Genomic DNA, 18,525 nt, shown 5'->3' on the forward strand with positions numbered 1-18,525 from the left:
GCGACAGAGGACCACATACAGGAAGTCGATGAGCTGTGACAGATGAGGGCGAAGGCCAAGCATAACGCCCCCATCAACGTGTTCTATGATGCTCGTTCTACTCTCAACAACATATCCCGTGAGGTAAGTACTTATGCTCCACTGATTGTACCGATTTTATATTAATTGACCTTCCACAGCTCGAAGGCTTAAGTCAACGTACCGGCACCGAGACTTTACTTTTTGCGGTTCGCTCAAGCACGGACCAGTATAACCAGCCCTTCGTCTATGCTAGCAACGATCGCCTTCCTGAGTACTTCTACCTGAAGACAAAAACTGACATCCTGACATTTGCCATCAAGATGGAATCCTATGGCATCTCCGGCGTGGAAGGTAAGCATCAACAGGATCGCACATCTTTTGAGGTCACTGCTGACTACTCATTGCAGGAGTTGTGATGAATCATGTCGAGGAGATACTTGACCTCAAGCTGAGGATAAGTGCATTGATCATTCAGAAGCTCCGTGAGTATTACATTACATTTATGTTCTGTATGAGACTGATGAAGATTACAGAGGATATCTCTCCGTTAAAAATTTCGAAAATGTACTACAAAGGTTTTGAAGAGAGGATGACGGCTCGCTATCGCATTACCGTCGTCAACTGGCCCCTCAAAGAGTTCAAGAGCCCTGGCGACATCTCCCACAAGGGTGACCTGCAGCTCCTGTATCGTGCATGGGAGAGCGGCACGACACACTTCAAGCTTCTCAACGATGAGGAACACAAGGAGTGGGAGGAGGAACGATTCCAAGGAAGAATGCGGGAGATGCGTGGGCCGACAGCTGAGGATGAGGGCGAGGAGGACGAGCTGAACAGTGTGTTACCCACATCCCCTGTGCAGTCACCTGTGCCCGAGTCCACCGCATCCAACAGCGAGCCCATCAACATTAATGCCATGGCTACGATGACCATCAATGAAGGGGCTGGGTCTGCGAATGACGATACCTCATCCCCTTCCTCTGCAGCATTGATCGTGGGTCAGGGCGCGTCCAGTCAGACGTCCTCCAGTGCAAAACGTCATGCACTGGCCAATGGTGCAGGAGCACACAAGAAGGCCAAGACTGTCCAGCCTCTCAGCAGCTTCATCAACATCGTCACAGGTGCTGACGGCAACCCCCTCACGGTTCAGAAGAAAACTTGCAAGGAGCGCTCGGACAAAGGCATGAAGAAGGGGCCAAGGAAGAAGCAAGCTGCCGGCAATGAGAACACGAACCCATCTTCAACCACCACCTCTGAACCTGCCCCACCCGTCTCTGTCCCTCCCACATTGGCCACCTCTCCTCATCGTCCCTCCACTCGTCGCCGTCGTGTTCCCCCTGCCTTGGCCTCTGCCTGCAATACTACCTCTGTGCCTGTCATTGCCCTGCCTACTGCCCCTGGCCCTACCGTTCCCATCCCTGCACCTGCTGCCACCACGCCCGGTACTCCTTCCACCTTTGCACCCGGCGGTGCTCCTTCTCCCTTCGTGCCTGGAGCTCCTTCCCCCTTCGTACCGGGCACTCCTTCCACCTTCGTGCCCGGTGATGCCCCTTCCATGTTCATGCCGAGCACTCCTTCCATCTTCACGCCCAGTGCTACTTCCATCTTCGCGCCCGGTGCTACTTCCATCTTCGCGCCCGGTGCTCCTGCCACCTTCGCGCCCGGTGCTCCTGCCACCTTCGCGCCCGGTGGTCCTACCACCTTCGCGCCCGGTGCTCCTGCCACCTTCGCACCCGGTGTCTCTACTCCTTTTGTCTTCATGCTGGCTGGCCCTGCTCCCTCGCTCTTTGCAACTGATGCATCTCCGTTGCTAAATATATAGCCCGTATCGCATAGAGTGTGTTAGAAACCGCTGTTCTCAGTATTGAACCTCACAATACAGAAGACTATTGATTTATTAATGCTGACTGTCTGAGCCATCTATACTACACTCTATTTACATTAGACTGCGAAAAAAACGAAGGAAAAGTAACAGTAACTACGGGAAGTAGGGGGAAAACGGTGTCGGCGTCGTGCCCGACGAGGGCGGGGACGGCGCGCCGCGCGCGTGGCGGCGGGAGCGGGAATAGCCGACGGTATACTCAACGCCCGGCGGGATGGACCGCCCAGACCTCCCGCTATCTATAGATTGCGTCATCGGGAGCCTCGGGTCATCCGCAATAGCCGGAGGACTTGTGCCGGTAGGGGAAAGCATAGCTATTTGGTATGTTACTGGCAGTATGTCTAAAATAGGGGAAGCAAGCTAATTAGCTTGCCGTACCCACCCCATATGGCAAGCTAATTAGCTTAGTAACATGTAAGGTCCAGGTGCTCGAATATATCTCGAATACAGGTTATGATCGGGTGCGATCGAAAACTTTCCTCTGGTATATCAGCTATCTTTGTTTAGGCGTGGAGCCCTCGCTGGTAGTCAAAGATCTCGTACGACGAATAGTAATCCCAGAGTGTCCCTTGGGGGGTGTATTAGGCGCGTCTCAACTGATTTTCTGAAGTGATAATGCCTCAGCAGAAGGTCAGTTCCAATATTTGTCCTGGCATTGTCCAACATGTCTGTCTAATGATTAGATGGCGCAGAATAAAAGAGGTGTAGTAGCTGGTCTTCGCATCAGTTGACTTCGTTCGGATGACGTAGACTGTCCTACAATTTCCCAAACGCACTGTTAAATTCGAATTCCTGAGTGAAACCCAGGCATACGAATCTTGTAATTGATAGCCCTTGCTCGTATGCTGATTAAACAGCTCAAAGAGTGCGATTATTTTTTGTGATTGAGCTATTCAAAGTGTCAGTCCGGGCGATATTAGTCCTTCAATACTTTCGGAGCTCATGCTAGAGGCAGGAAACCACTGAAATTTGACAAGGAACAAGGAACCATAGCAGCAAGGTAACAAAACGTACACCAAGAAATCAAGAAAACGCAACAAGGTGACTACAAGATACGACAGCAGAAAACACAGCAAGATGCAAACCGGTAAGTATTCTACAGCAAAAGCATCGCAAAAGCACGGTATACGACATATGACAGCGAAAGTACAACTATTAGAAGTGACTACCGTATGGTACATGTAATTGCAAGGTCGTAGACGTCTAGCATTCCAAGCTAAAGTCGTCCTCGACGTTGAGCTCGGGCTTGGGCTTCTTTGCAGGCATCCTTCTCTCCTGGACAATTCCCTTAACCGCCAACTTCAGATCGTCCTGCCACTGCAGCGTCGTGCGGGCGGGAAGGCGCGACATGAGCTCTTCGACGCTCAGCACGAGCGCCTTCAACTCGTCCACGTTCCGCCGCTGGTGCAAGTCGGAGGGAAAATCGAGCGCTTTGTGGAGTCGGATTGCATCCTTCAGCAATTCACTGCCCGCCCAGCATCAGCATTTTATTGACGTAGAAAATTATAATAGACAGAAGACATACCTCTGAATATTGACACTCTCCTGAGCTTTCTCCAACTCCATGTGCGCGACCTTACTGACTCGCCTCCTCGCCTGCTTCTTCGCGAAATACAAATGCTCGCGCATGCATTCAAGAGAGACAAGAAGATGCGGTAGAGGACCCAAGAACAGGAGTCGGTAGAAAGACTTCGGCGGCCATTCCAATTCCTTGGATTTATCTGCGAATGCAGATTGGATACGAAGCCTCATCGCTCCCAACGGGCTCATGGTGATCGCGCAACGTCGAACATACTGACGATAGATCGTAAGAATGGCCTGGGCAGCAGTGATCTCCCTTTCCGTCGATTCGGCAGAAGCTGCACTCCGCTCTGGTTGAGTAGCCAGCGCAACGCCTTCGAAGTCCACCGCCTGTTCAACGTCATCCTCTTTGCCATCGTCCGCTTCTTCCCCGCCATCTTCGGCGTTATCTGTGGGTTCTGCTGTAGCAAGGTGAGCAGGTACAAATTCAGCAGCGTTAGCCCGCAGTACCGCCGTTGTGGTCAGGAGAGACGGTATGTTTTCCATGACACTATAGACTACTTGGCGCATACCGGGCAGAGGCTTGCGCTGCGGCTTGTTTGCTGCAATCAAATGAATCATCTCGTCCAGGGGTGTTCCAATCGCAGAATGGCGTATTTCTCTGGCAAGCTTATCCCAAATATTTGCACGCACATATCTGCAAGAGAATTAGGGAACTTCCGAGAAGAAAGGAGATAATCACATACGCATCAAGCATGAAGCTGAACTGTCTGCCTGGCTTGCGGATGGAAGTTATGCATCTAACAATGTTTCGCCGTAGCTCTTCATTCCTGACGTTGTAGCCCACTATCAGAAGGTGTCATGAGTCAATCAACGAATATCGGTACGGGCTGATATTGACGCACGAAGACACAAGTTCTTGCAGCTATGTAGATACGGAGTAAGAGCACATCCAGGCAAATTATTGGGTAAAGCACTCACATGCGCAGTATGAATACTTGTCTCACGGCAAAGCCAAGCGACCCGAAATCCCGACTTTCAAAGAGCAAATGATCTTCCAAACGTCAACTTTGGCTGAGCTCACCGGGCACAGACAAGTGAGACATTACCTGCATTTGAGCCCGTGTAGATCTGCTCCAACAAGTCTGCCATTGGTTTGATATATAAGGACAGAAGATTGGTTTGTCTTTCGCCATGTCTCTTAAAGCCTCGGGCGAGGCTCATAAGCCAACTACGAGGAAGAGTGACCTCATGGAGAGTGCCAGTTTGCTGATAGCGAGTAGAAATAACCAGTAGACCACACAAATGGTCTAAGAAGTCACATAGTACGCTGATGTCCACTGGGACTCTCTTTTCAAGTATGTGACTACATCATATGCGTCAGCCTCATAGACACCTTCGCATTCCTAGTGACTCACTTCGCAAATAGAATGCCCATGGACAAAGACGCAGGATGTGTGTCGGCCAGGAAGCCTACAATTTCAGGTACCACATAATATTTCCCAGGATCTCGTAGGAGTATCCTTGGCTTGCGAACTGTGACACATCGGATCGTAGGGATTTCTCTGTGAGCAAACTGAGGATCAAATGAAAAGCTAAGGGACGATAGCCTCAACAACGATGTCATGAATGACTTCGAGAGCTCAAAATTGTAAACAAAGGGGTTGAGAGATTGAAGGAGGTCTCGAGTCCAGACTCCGACAATTTGAAGACCTTGCTCAAACTCTGGGATGGCTGCTACATCCAGTATATGTAATGAACCCATCTTGTAGTATGGAGGATTGAGACTTTCGTACAACTGACGGAGCCAGTGTCTGGAGAAATCTTAGTCACCATGGCAAATTCGCACATTTGGAGACGCACCGACGCTGCCTTACTTGTTGTCTTACATCCTCCACTGCAAATATAGTGTGATAGATGAGGATCTGTTGAAGGTGAATCCGAATTCGAAGATTGTATGTTTTCGCATCATATGACGCGGCACTAGTATGAACTTGTGGGCAATCATTTCTGTGGCACTGACCATAGACGACGTAAGACAGACAGGGCTGTAACGTCCGTGCTGTACGGCATGCTTCGTTTTCAACCAGGATTCGCCGAAGAAGACGCTCGACGCGGAGGACCTGACGGACCAAGGTTCTGAGCACCCATCGTGGAACCAACGCCCCTTCTTCGGTAACTTGCCATGTTGGAGTCGAACACATTTGGCACTGTGTACAGAGAAAGGTCTCTTTAGGCAGCAGAAAAAGTTCTTGTGTAGGGGAACGGAACCCAAACAAGCGTCTGATGACACCATTATTGTCAGGATCCACATCATTAGCGAATTTTTGCAGCAACTGAACATAAAAGAGGAAGCTGCGCAGTTGTTCAGCAATCTCGGGAAGTGACGCGGTTTGAAGTTTCAGAGAGGTTCCAAAGACACGATCGAAGCACAGAAGAGCAGCAGCTTCGTCGTGATGTACGTGGAGAAATTTCTCCCCCAGTTGTAAGAGCGTTTCAAACTCAGATGATACAATCGCTCGGAACATAAGCACCTACTACAGATCAGCCACGCATAAACTATCTTGGAGATATGTATATATTACGTACCTCATCACGCATGTTGCTGTCCAAGTCGGTGACGTCTAAACGTGCCAACAGCCGGAGTAGTTTTTGAAGGGTGTTGTTGGAAGTCGCCAGCTCGGAATTTGGTGTGACTCCAAAGCAAAGGCTGCTCCACATACCGTCAAGCAGACATTGAGATGCACGTCGAAGCGAATCTGGGTTTCCGTGGTCCTTGGAAAACGACTCGATTGCTTCAAGCGTACGACCTTCCGATAAGTGAAGTTCAGCAGCGTCTGCGAACCTGCCTAGTTCTTCGAGTAGGGTCGCGCGTGCTATATCGAGGCCATAATCATCCATGTATTCCAGTGCTTCATCGTCAGACTTGAAAAGGTCCCTAGCTTGTCTATGAAAGAGCAAGTCAACTGAGCTAATTCATTGCTATCTGAGAAGCGACTTACTTCAGTTTGCGCTCCCTCAGATAGATTGTCCGAGACACGTCGATGATGCTCTCCACGACGTCTTGATTCATTGCTTCTCGGTGGACACGGATGACCCCAACAGCTTCGTCGAACAAACCCGCTTTTCTATAAGACTTCGCAGAGAGCGTGAACTCTGATGCATTGAAGTAAGCATGAGCAGCTTTGCCATCGTCCCCACTGATAGAGTAGCATTCAGCAGCGATACGAAAATAAGATCTTTTTTCTAAAAAGGCCTCTTCGGCAGACCCCCAGAATGCCTCGGCCGCAGTGGTGAACGCCTTCGACTGGGTCATACCGTCTCCACGGGTACTGGCTGGGGTTGACCTAGCCTGCTCTCGGAGATAGTAAGCATGAGCAACAGCCTTCTCTCGCGGGAGAGATGCTCGTTCATAACAATGCATCGCCTGACTGTAACGCCTATCGTTGAAAAGTGCAAGAGCCGTCATTTTCCATTCTTCTGGCGTTGACGACATGGCAAGACGTGGAACATCGGTACCCGGAGAGCAGTTCTGAATCTGATCCCTCGCTGTCCAAAATACCTACAAGAAATAAGCATGGCCGCCTATACGAGTGCTTTGAGCTGGTCAACTGACCCGCATCGGTTCACATTTCCCGGAACCATCAGCGATCCAAAGATTCTTCCTTGCCCGAGTAATAGCCACGTAAAGAAATTTTAACTAGTAAGTGGTGAGTGCACATCAAAGATACGCGACTAAGGGGCTGACCTCGCGGCATATACCACTGTGACGGGCATCATCGAAGCGAGGGGCAGGCAGCTTTTCCCTGTGGTCCTGAGGCATGGCGTTCAATATTACACGCCATTGAGAAAGATCGACAGTGGAGTCTTGGAAGAAGTTGTACAGCAGAACCTGAGTAATGTGGGCGATCAGGTTACGTATATCAATAAGGGACCTTACATCGTTAAACTCTAATCCCTTGCTCTCATATAAAGTCCTATCGTATTCTGGCGTTAGCTCGACTTCATTCAACACGAAACCATACTCACATTATAAGGCCGATATCACCTACTTGTTCACGCAATTTTTCGCGAGCGCGGTCGTCGCGGACGAGAATACCTGAAAGCCAATGAGCATGTCTCGGTTAGAGAGACGAAAACTGTACCGACATTGCTGTGCACCAAATTCTATATGGCTGCCTCTATCGAAAAATGAGAATCGCGGCACAACGACCGAAGCCCAAAACAGACTTACGATTCACCAAACAGGAACTGCTCATAGCGGACGCTATCTTCATCCCAACCGCTGAAAAAAACAGGTTTCAGGCCATCAATGATACCCTTTTCGTCGGCGAGGGTATCAATTGCATGAGGCCAGAACCTGGTGATGAGTTCGATGACGGAATGGGCACAGTTCACGATCCCGGCATGGGACCTATAATTCACCGCCAACTGGAATGACTCAGGCTGAGTACGAGTCATAGCCTCAGTACCTCCGTTCGTCTGCAGGTTGGATGTGAGCGAGATGAAACGACTTAGACCACGAATACCACCTACTTCAATTCTGTACAGGAACGCCTTCAAGTCATTGAATCTGAATGCACTTCCGACTGAAATGGTCTGTGCGGTATCTCCAGCCCAGAAGAGACCGGTCTCTGGGTTTCTGCATATTGTTCTCAGGACTGTGTAAGAAACCAGTAGTCAGTGGCTGCTCACAGCATGAGTACAGTGAGTGCTACCTAGGGCGTCAATCAGGAGGTTGTCTTGAGCTTCGTCGATATAGCTGTACATTCATTAAAAGTAAATTCAATAAGTTAGCAAAATCAACTCAACACAAAGTCAACTTGTTTCCCCGGTACGCTTTCACGTAAGCCATTCAAGATGGCGTGAGTTCTATGGAGATAATTAGTGCTGGTATACTATGACGTGAGGCTGACCGCGTACCTGTCAGCTGCATCGTAGTCTCCACGTTCTCGCTTTCTCTTCAAATAAGCCTGGAAGAGCTTGTATATCAAGTCCCGCTGATTGGCGAAGGTAGCCTGTGTCCGATGGCTCAAACCACAGTATGCATCCTTCTCCAGGAACCCAGCCGTGCCTATAAGTGTCTGCTCCGAACCCTTGATAACACCTGGGAAAAATATTGAGATCGTCACTGCACTTGAACCTAGTGAACACCAATTACCCATAAATTCGCCAAATACCAGACTAGGATCTGTTTATCTGGTCAGAAGGAGAAAGAGGGAATACCGAGACGTACGTACCTAGACCCTTGGTTAGGGACTGGGGAAAGTGTGTCCAGTACGACTCCATGAATGTTCCAAAGGAAACAAATGCTGCACGGCACTGTTGCATGTAATCGTTAGACAGGCTTTCGTTGTTCTCCTCTTCAGGACTGTCCTCTTTCATTGCAGATAGATTACCATTTTTCAGCCCATAGGAGCCTGACAACTCGCCAAATTCGGCTTCCAGTAATCTGCAAAGCTGTAAAGATGAAATATCTCGTTAAAACCTTGGCAGCGCCCCTTACTAATAGCATGCCTGACCTGGTCAAATGTGATGAACATAGGAAAATGTTCATCCTGCAACTCCCCGAATCGCTTCGGCAAATCACCACGCCAGTCGATCTCCTCATCGAGATCCACGAGACCTTGTTCGTGTCGAGCTGTCTTCGACGCTACTGTCTTCTTTAGCTCCTCTGCGGATTGGTTGGCTGTGGCGAGCGACTCGTGCAGCTTCGAGAAGTATTCTTCAACCTTCTCTGCGAGTACGCGGGACTGAGTGACGAATAACTGCCGTGGTTTCGGCATTGTCTCTGCAAACGCCTGCCATGAACGCTCAATACCGAGCATTTTGAACAGCATCGTCGTTGTTTTCCTATGAAAATGCAGATTATTATCGGAATAATCCAGACGGCTTGTATAAAACTCTTACCCAGTGCCGCTCCTTCCAAGAACATAGCAAGAAGAGGGATGTTCAATTATTTTCTTCTCTTGTGACCTTCTCCGAGGGTGAGTGCGATGACGGTGTTGATGATGAATGCACGTACGATACGTCGAATACATGAGCTACGTCTTGCTCTGCCAGTATACCTGTCGCAGTTTGTTGTAAGAACGTCCACGAACGCGATGATATCGAAACTAACTGTTCAAGAGGGCCTACACATGAAACCGGTCAAAAAAAGCTGACTACCAGGCATGACGCTACACAGCTATAGCTTACCTGCGAGAAAGTGACATATTTTTCTAGACTGTAGGAACGGCGATCGGTGGATCGGTGGAATCAGCCAAGCATCGATCTACGGTTACTGACAACTTACACAAGCAAGTCATGAAGCTGTAACAGGTGATAAGCGTCGTACTACCCTTCCATAACGATTTGATGAGTACCTTCTCGAGATCATCCTTGTGTAAATCTGGCCAGCCTGATGATGGTGCCAGAGTGCGTCCCTCCGTGGGTGGGGGAAATGACGCTGGCATGATGACGTTGCCTCCAGATTGGCGTGGTTTGTTGCGGAAGACGCAGCTTATATGTCGCACATGGTCATTAATGACTCTCGACTAATATGGCTTGATCGAGGACTTACCGTAGTTTGTACTCCTTCCCCTTTCTTCCAAGTTGATAACCGACGCCATCCCAAAATCGTTTGTCCAATTGCGCATGGGTGTAGATACCAAAGATTTTGAGCACTTTGTTGCAAGAGTCACTTCTGGGGGATGCTCGTGAAGAATGATAACAGACCTTGCCGTTCCACCTGTGCAGTCTTTAAGGACAATAGCACTACTTCACAGAGGATCCACTCACATCACTTTCATACTCTGGCACGCAGTCAACTTGATACTGAGGTGCAGGTCACTGTCTTCGGTGTGCACTATAGTCGAGTCGGATGCAGCGAGCTTACCACAAGACGTGAATCCCGCGTCATCTTCGCCTCATAGATGGGAATGTCAGTCTCAGTGCCTGTCAGTCGTTTCTGATTATCGTCGGAGAAGTGACCATTTGATAGCTCTCTGATACCCAACGCACTTTAGCGGAGTAACGCACGTCTCAGTACAGAAACTCACTTGATTTTCTTGACTATGATCCCGAAGAGCTTAGTATCCCGCTTGCGGGTCTGACGTAAATCTGCATCAGCGCGCGTGGATATCAGAATGCGCCATTCTCCGAATCCGTCAGCGCTGTCAAAGTACAGTGCGGCTTTCATAGGCTGCACCATCGGATATGCGGCAGGTATCTCATTTCCCTTCATCTCTGCAGCTGTCGATGGTGCTTCCCCTACCTCAGTATTAGTGACAGATGCGTCTTGGAAGAGGGTCGTCGGTGGAATATATGCCTTTCGAATAGCCTCTCTAAGCGACGGGTAGGTGAACATCGAGATATAACACTGTGAGAATGGTGTTGATTATCACGAGAAGGAAGCATGCAATCAAATCAAAATCAAACCTGAAGAATCTCCCATTGCTCTTCAAGAATCTTGAATGCCAATTCCTGGGCTTCAACTTTGGTGGTTGGAATTTGAAGCCCCAGATTTTTGAAGATCTGCGGGTCGATGGCGGTACTACGCGCAGCCCGCCTTCGTTTCTTCTGTTGGCCTCTTTTCTTAACAATATATGCATCCTCTTCATCAGCTTCGTCGTCCTCCTCAGAAAAGGTTTGGCGGGCAAGCACATCAAGCACGGGCCCGGTAAGTTGAACAGACCGCCGGTATTCGTGCAGATTGCCTGGCTCCTCCGCTGTGGCTGAGTAGGGCAAAAAGTGGAAATATAACGAGAAGCGAGATAGCAGTGTTGCCGCAACAGAAGATGCGAACTTTTCTGGATCTCTAGGAAAGCTCCGATGGATCCACTCCGAAAAAATTCGTGTTGAAGTATCGCTCATGACTGTAGATAAGGGTAAGGCAAGTAGATGAAATATGCAAAGAATCTCATTCACCTGACAGAGCGAACTCAAGTAGGTGTGGAATCGCCATTAGATCTTCAATGAAATGCTCGATGCTCATTGCTGGATTCCCGAGGTTGCTATCGAGGACGCCAACAGCGACCTCAAGCGCCACCTCATTCTTCAGCAACGAAGCATCGAAAAGGCTCATGTCGAGCTTGACCCGAACCTTCCGCCCCTTGTCACGCTGAGCTTGCATGACTGGCGGAAGCACTTGGCTGTATCCAACAGGCAAGTACCCGAAAGGTGGAACTTGCGTGGGGCCTGAGGGAAGTGATACCGTGACAGGGAGCTGCACAAAAAATAGGGGTAAATCAAACACAAAGACAAAAATTTTAGAGACAACAGTTGGCAGCGAGTTCTCTAACCCAACGCTGCGTGGAGGCACTAGCTAGGTGGTCAAGTTGAACGCGTCGCGAGTGTGTGACCAATATTCGCGTGACCCGTTACCTTTCTGTCACGCAGAAGGTGTCACAGCTCCAGGCACGTGGAGAACCACCACCTCCAGGGCAAGCAGGCAACGCTTCCTCTCGACTTCCTCGAATTCCTACATTTCTTCGCTCAGGAGCACCGTTTCATTTCCAGAGACATTTCGTATTCGTTACGATCCCAAGTTCAGAATATGCCTCCTCCGCACTACGACTTTCTGATCAAGGTGAGCTCACTTAGTACTTGAGACCCCTGGATACTGACCCTGTAAGCACAGCTACTGCTGATTGGTGACTCAGGTAGCACTGCTAAAACTTCTGCAGAGAGCTGCACTAACTCTGGTGATACTCTACAGGTGTCGGGAAGTCATGTCTGCTGCTACGATTCTGCGACGACGCCTGGACGCCGTCCTTCATCACTACCATCGGCATCGACTTCAAGATCCGGACAATTGAGCTGGATGGGAAGCGCATTAAGCTCCAGATTGTGCGTGTTCCCTACCGCATGCAGATGTCCCCACAGTTACTGCACAGCCGCTGACACTGCCTGCAGTGGGATACCGCTGGCCAGGAGCGATTTAGGACAATCACGACGGCGTATTACCGCGGTGCTATGGGCATTCTGCTTGTGTACGACGTCACGGACGAGCGGTCATTCAACAGTGGGTCTCAATCGCAGACCGTGGTCGCCGGACCCTGACTATAATGCTGACCCACGCCTGCCAGACATCCGCACATGGCACGCGAACATCGAGCAGCACGCATCGGAGGGTGTGAACAAGATCCTCATCGGCAACAAGTCGGACTGGACAGACAAGCGTGCCGTGACAGAGGAGCAAGGCCGCGAGCTCGCGAACGAGCTTGGTATCAAGTTTATGGAGACGTCGGCGAAGATAAATGAGGGTGTCGAGGAGGCGTTCTTCACACTTGCAAGGTTGGCTCTGAGTTGCTCTTACGCTAGATGCATACCGTGACACCCGTTGGTCCAATAGGGATATCAAGACACGGCTGATCGACTCGCAAGCAGATGCTGCTGCAGCAGCTGGCGGTGCTTCGAGCGCAGAAGGTTCGGTTAAGGTCAATCAACCAACAAGTCAGACCTCAGGTGGATGCTGTTCATAGGATGCTTTAATAGAGACTTTTGTTTGTTGTGCATACCTTCATGTTGTTATGAATATTCTCCCGCTGGTTGGTTCTTTAATGACTGCCCAGTCAGATGTAACAGTGTAGATATATCGACACAAAATCTCTAACGGGTAGCTGGATAATGGTGTGCGATCTTACAGCACAGAAGAGTTCCAGTTTCCTCCCCACCATCTCTTGATTCGTTCACCACCCCACTCATCATACTCCGCCTTCGTCACGCCGACTCGCTTAAACTCTTCTGTCTTCGCGAAATCCGCCATGCCTCTCCACGCGTCAAGGAGGGGGTCGGCAGCGCGCACAATCTCCAGCGGCATTTCGGGCGGTAATGTTGGGCGCAGCGCTGCTTGCAGACGTGGTACGAGCCCTGAGAGCTGCGATGGTCCGCCGGTCACGAACACGTTCTGAGTGGAAGCCTAAACTGAGCGGCAGGAACAGCTATTACAACTAATACCCACCTTGACCAATCGGGCTTTCTCATGATCGGGGAAGCGGGCGAGGACGTTCTGTAACACTTCGCCGACACCAGCAGAATCCACGCCCGCCATACTGGGTGAGAACCAAGTTTCGCACACTCGCCACCTCTCGACGTTCAAATGGATCCGAGCGTTACCTGCACCAGAGTCAGACTGACAAGTCGTTTGGTGAACAAGACGGGACACACCCTCCACATCCCCTTCTTCGTACTGAGGCCTGAACGCGGACATGAGTGCCGAGCGCTGCGACGACAATGCTGCATGCGTGTGCTCAGAGGTGAATGTGGGATCAAAGTTAAGCAGCTTTTGCTCTACAGCTTGCAGATTTATGATATCTTCTTCCTCGTCTGACGACGCTCCTGCATTATTCTGCGAGTAAAAACGCTAGCGCATCAGTCGCGCCCTTGAGCAGACATGGAGGGCCTTACTATCTGGCGATATATCGCCCAATCTGAATCGTTCGCCCCGAACATGTCTTCTAAACCGTCTGTTAGAGACAAAAGATACGTGCTAACGATACCAGCAGCACACACCACCGCCATTCTTCCTCCGTTTCTTCGGCACACGATCGTCCGCGGCAAGATTTGCGATGTTCTTCATCCTTGCCTGCGCCGCTGCGCTCTTCCTGTCCGTCAACGCCATCCGCCGGCGATTCCTCTCCTTGATCTTATTCATGATGGTCTGAACCGAACGGCAATCCATGAGAAGGACTTCCCAACAAAATGGATGATTTCGTGCCTGATGCTCCTTCCGCAGCTTAGTCGCCCAACCGGCGAGATCGCGGTCGCGTTCTTCTTCCTCGCGCCGCTCTTCAGCCTCGCGCTCCTCCTTCTCACGCTCTTTCTCGCGTTTCGCACGTTCGCGCGCATCGTATCCTGCCTTCATCAGTCGCTGCTTCTTCTTTTCTTTCAAGCCATCCTCGTCTAGCTGTAGAACATGATACTGGGTCAACGCATACGCATCAGCAGAGTAAACTGTGGGCATACATCGGCGTCTGCAACATCGACAAGCGGGAAGGATGGCGGCTCTTCCTGTAGAACAGATTATTGAAGCACTGCTATCGGTACTTAATCTGATGAATACCTCAGCATCCTCGCCGACCGCTTCCTTCTTCTTCGCTCTTTTGAGGTCTCCTTCAAGCTTCTTGATAACACTATCCAGAGCGGTATCATTCTCGTAGCCCGCGTGTTCAAGAATGTCCTAGGATTTCCACATTATGTTATAAATACTGAGAAATAAACGGACAAGACGACGCACGCCCCAGTCTTTCTGGCTCTCCTCGTCGCGTCTCTCGCGGAGAGTGAGCAGGCGCTTTAGGTCAATTTCCTTTCGCTCGAGCTGTGAAAGGACTGCGATCAACACACTAACGCGGATTAGCACACTGTCTGGGAATTACTTTTTCCTGCCGCGCTTTGGCCGCAATCTCTTGTAGCTTGCGCCCTTGCTCTCTCTTCCGTTCCGCGACGCGCGCCAACTCTTCTTCAGTCTTCTCTTCCACTACGGGAAGTGTGAACGGAAATTGGATGATACGTTCGGACTCGCGCAGGTTCAGCGGATCGTTTAACCCGCGCAGGACAGCGGGGTAGTCCGTCGCGAATTCGCAGAAATTATGGAGCATCCACTGCCCTCATCTGTCAAAACGAATGTTCTCTACAGCCAAGGCGAACGTACCGTTGTTTGGTTGTTAGTAACACGAGTCTGAAACGTGGGGTACTTCAGCTGGATAAGCTTGAGCAGATAGTCCGTGGCCTGGGAGGCGCCCCATGGTATCCTTGACGAATAAATATAAGAAAGCCACATTCGAGAGATGATCCCCCGAATGACACTCACCGCTGGGCATGTTTCATGAGACTTGTTCCTCCCAGCACGGGTATGACCGAAGTAGATGCAGTATTGAATGAAACAACTATACCGTCAGACCTGAAAGGAACAGGAGCACTACAACTGTGATAGAAGGACATAACAGAGTCGACGCAATACGCCAGTGACGGTACAGAATACTGCTCAAACATCAGTTCCGACGTCGCTGAATACGGGTCAGCATATTTCGGACACCTTAGAAAATAGGGCAACGCACAGCTGCGTGAATACAATGGTGAGCACAAGCGCTCAGTCATCAGGACGGGGTGGTCGATGCTGCCTGCGTCGATGCCCAGCTGCACGAATGCATAGTCCAGTGCATTTTCCTGTCATACCGGGTGCAGCCAAACTCAGTTCACGGTGCAAGCAGCACAACAGCCAACTCACAAGCGCTTCGAAGTTAAGTAGAACATCGCCCTCCCATGGCATCTTGGCCTGCGCCTTGGCGGTGCTGTCCACATCTACGCCGTCCCCGAAGAGCATCATCGGCTTGTTCGTCCGGCGCTCCTTGAACTTAGCCACTACATTTGGCTGCGACCGCGGAATGTTTGAGGTGCAGAATCCGAAACGCAGGTTGCTCGAGCCATTGTCGATGATAAGCGGGGTGTGGTGTCCCCGATATTCGTCATATGAGTCCGATCTCTGTATGACTGGGATGGAAGGTACCGGGGTGCGAGTTATGTTGAGAGATTCGGGCATGGATGCTGGAAGATGGGGGAAGCAGCCAGCGGCGGAGAGTAGTCTGGATGCTGACAAGCGGCAGTAAGGTCCATTCTGCGATGCATCAATTCAAGTTCGCAAGCGCAGACGCCCTCGACGAACCTACATTTCCTTTCGTGGAAAACGATCAATCTCATCGCAGACGGTGGTGAGCACGGCTAAGCACAAAAAACATTGCAATTCGAGTCAACACAGTGGACAACAATGCCGAACAATAATGTAGAGCGTATCGGTAGCAGTATTACACGTTAATATAGAGACAAAATGCAAATGCAAAGCAAGATACAAACTGTTCAAACCGTACAAGAAAGTCTCGGATGAATGCGACTATTCCACTGTCACCGGCGCATTCTAGTGCTGCGAGAAGACGTAGTCCGTGCATGTTCAAAGTCTTGTTTGAAGTTCGCATACCACTCGCGGTCCACGCGATGCAAATAAAACGATCCGCCACCACTCCCCCACGAAACGCTTCCCGGATAGTACTTCCGTTCTGACACACGGAATATGGCACTGATGTCATCCAACTGTGTAATAGACGATTAGAGAACCAAAAATGCTATTATAAGAGAAAACTCACGTTCCGTTCCGTCCGTGTCAGACGCGTCGATGATACAAATGGCTTTAGGGACACCACAATGGCACCCTCCTTCAAATCCAAGAATTTCGGACGTAGGGCCTCATTCACTGTTCCGACATTTAGACAGGGCACAGGAACAAGATCGACCAAAGGATACTCACAGGACTCTAAGAATACTTTGTTATTGACCAAGACGACATCGGCCTTTGGCACAAGCTCATCCACTCGAGCGCTTGTTAACATGTCGCCCTCCTCGAGCTCCACGTCCCCCATGCGCACACCCCACATGCGGCATCGCTTCTGAAATTGTTCAAGCTGGCTCCGCGCAATCTTCGCAGGGGTAGGCATAACTTCGATCCCAAAGCTCCTGCACCCTGTCTGCAAGCTCGCTTGCAGCACGACGTTGCCCACGCCGGACCCCAGGTCCAGGAACAGTGAGTCCGAATTGAGGCCCGTAGCTTGGACGATCTGCGAGACGAACGACGGCATCAGCTCGCCGTACACCTCCGACGAGAATGCCTCGTAGCGGTTCAGCATCGCCGAGTGAGGGCCCACGGCCCTCTGGTACGTCTCATCAATAATACGCGTAATGACATTCTTCGGGATATGCGTCCAACCTTTGACTGCCCGGCGGATACAATTGCCTTGCGTCAGTTCGAACGGGTCCTCGGGCACGGGGGGATATTTCAGGAGCCGCAGGAGTGTATTGATGGCTGCCATGACACTAAGGAACAGCGGCCCGTCGCGCTTGTGCACCGCACGTCGAAGCAGTCGAAGGTAGTTGACCGTGGGAGTCGCAGAAGCCGAGCCCTGCGACGCGTACGGGGAGAGCTCCGAGATGGATGATAGCATAGAGATGCAGGGTAGTGAGGATGATGTGGACACAGAGGATTCAGTGAGGGATAATAATGACGACGCAGGAGATGCCAGATTGCCAGACTCTGATGGTGGGGGAGAGGCCTCAATGCTGTCATCGTCGGCCAGATTAGTGGTGGGAAGACTGCCAAATAACGCCTGCTGGGCTGGAGTAAGATAGTCTGCGAATGGCCGTCAGTGCTGACCACAAAGAAGGGCGGATCGCGTACTCTCGAGTATCGTATGCAGGGTATTCTCTAGACACATTATTGGATTGTAATGGTCCTTGTCCTTGGGTACCAGCAGCACAAATCTCGTTTTCCTATGAGTCGTCGCAAAAATCGAATATCGCTAACGGCTCTCACCTCTCGCATGCCCCGGTATTAGGGTACTCTAGTTCCGTAACAGGATAATCCGTGGGGTGAGGCTCAAATCTCTTGTCTTCCGGGTCATTTGGGTTCGTAAAATCTGGAGAACGATGAATGACTCGCAAAAATGAAGGGGAAAACGTAAACATACATCCTTTATATGTCTTCATCAAGTTCTGCACCACACTCTCGCAGCTCAGAAATCCCGCACCGGGTCTCCCGCCCTCTTCGATCGAGCAGTCCCGCGGAGGAGGGTCCGCAAGGGGAAATTCTGAGACTGAGCGCGACCTGCTGCCACGCTCTAGTGACGTATCTCGTGTAGGAGGATACGACGCGCGTGATACAGAAGACTGTCGACTGTTCGCGGGCGTCGAGCTCGGCGCGCGCGACCGCGCGTCGCCGCTTGGCAGAGAAACTCGTGGTTTCTTTGTTTTTTCTGGTCCTCCGTCGTTCTCCTCTATTCTTCGCCGTTTTACAGAGTCTGAAATGGATGAGTAGCCTGGAGGAGTCGCCGAGCGAGCTTTGAGCTTAAGGGTGCCGTCAGGGGGTTTTGGCACGACGGCAACACGCGTGGTGACCACGCTCGGAGTCGCGTTCGACGCGACATTCTTTGAAGATTTTGACTTGGAGAAAAAAGACAAGTCTGACGACGACGGGCGAGCCGCCGTGGTCGTATACATCGTGGTCATCGACAAAGAGAGTATAAAAGTCGCGGTCGTCTGTGGCGGTGGCCCGTCACTGCCGCGACGTCACGCGTCAGCGA

At 50.7% G+C, this 18,525-nt stretch overlaps 5 protein-coding genes across 5 annotated transcripts; 2 read left to right on the forward strand and 3 right to left on the reverse strand.

The window, feature by feature from the left end:
* Positions 1–42: 42 nt before the first annotated feature.
* On the forward strand, positions 43–1,840 carry SCP_0115610 (hypothetical protein; the record flags this gene model as incomplete). The annotated part of the gene is made up of 4 exons (XM_027753782.1): positions 43–123; positions 180–372; positions 429–503; positions 555–1,840. 4 exons carry the CDS (start codon positions 43–45, stop codon positions 1,838–1,840), a joined length of 1,635 nt encoding a protein of 544 aa, XP_027609583.1.
* A 156-nt stretch (positions 1,841–1,996) lies between these two features.
* On the reverse strand, positions 1,997–2,212 carry SCP_0115620 (hypothetical protein; the record flags this gene model as incomplete). The annotated part of the gene is made up of 1 exon (XM_027753783.1): positions 1,997–2,212. The coding sequence occupies one exon, from the start codon at positions 2,210–2,212 to the stop codon at positions 1,997–1,999; it is 216 nt and encodes a 71-aa protein (XP_027609584.1).
* Positions 2,213–3,103: 891 nt separating this feature from the next.
* Positions 3,104–11,534, reverse strand: SCP_0115630 (predicted protein; the record flags this gene model as incomplete). Its single annotated transcript, XM_027753784.1, has 36 exons — positions 3,104–3,365; positions 3,426–4,118; positions 4,168–4,267; positions 4,327–4,346; positions 4,403–4,475; positions 4,531–4,787; positions 4,840–5,235; positions 5,285–5,955; positions 6,011–6,368; positions 6,424–6,983; positions 7,038–7,121; positions 7,170–7,313; positions 7,362–7,398; positions 7,451–7,520; positions 7,571–7,602; positions 7,656–7,903; positions 7,958–8,082; positions 8,140–8,183; positions 8,234–8,293; positions 8,345–8,528; positions 8,583–8,612; positions 8,662–8,881; positions 8,944–9,274; positions 9,332–9,397; positions 9,447–9,489; positions 9,543–9,555; positions 9,620–9,647; positions 9,717–9,733; positions 9,787–9,922; positions 9,984–10,086; positions 10,139–10,151; positions 10,202–10,237; positions 10,299–10,407; positions 10,462–10,781; positions 10,841–11,277; positions 11,330–11,534. The coding sequence occupies 36 exons, from the start codon at positions 11,532–11,534 to the stop codon at positions 3,104–3,106; spliced, it is 6,525 nt and encodes a 2,174-aa protein (XP_027609585.1).
* A 423-nt stretch (positions 11,535–11,957) lies between these two features.
* On the forward strand, positions 11,958–12,885 carry SCP_0115640 (GTP-binding protein; the record flags this gene model as incomplete). Its single annotated transcript, XM_027753785.1, has 6 exons — positions 11,958–11,990; positions 12,042–12,063; positions 12,120–12,250; positions 12,317–12,425; positions 12,490–12,697; positions 12,756–12,885. 6 exons carry the CDS (start codon positions 11,958–11,960, stop codon positions 12,883–12,885), a joined length of 633 nt encoding a protein of 210 aa, XP_027609586.1.
* Positions 12,886–13,043: 158 nt separating this feature from the next.
* SCP_0115650 (Actin-like protein) lies at positions 13,044–18,442 on the reverse strand (the record flags this gene model as incomplete). The annotated part of the gene is made up of 21 exons (XM_027753786.1): positions 13,044–13,310; positions 13,365–13,519; positions 13,571–13,751; positions 13,811–13,860; positions 13,916–14,309; positions 14,369–14,413; positions 14,466–14,582; positions 14,640–14,720; positions 14,779–15,003; positions 15,054–15,153; positions 15,213–15,408; positions 15,460–15,568; positions 15,630–15,946; positions 15,997–16,016; positions 16,069–16,120; positions 16,462–16,486; positions 16,540–16,646; positions 16,701–17,576; positions 17,625–17,716; positions 17,760–17,862; positions 17,914–18,442. The coding sequence occupies 21 exons, from the start codon at positions 18,440–18,442 to the stop codon at positions 13,044–13,046; spliced, it is 4,041 nt and encodes a 1,346-aa protein (XP_027609587.1).
* Between the last annotated feature and the right edge of the window lie 83 nt (positions 18,443–18,525).

Source organism: Sparassis crispa (genome assembly GCF_003851025.1).
Source record: "Sparassis crispa DNA, contig_000000F, whole genome shotgun sequence".
NCBI lineage: Eukaryota > Fungi > Basidiomycota > Agaricomycetes > Polyporales > Sparassidaceae > Sparassis > Sparassis crispa.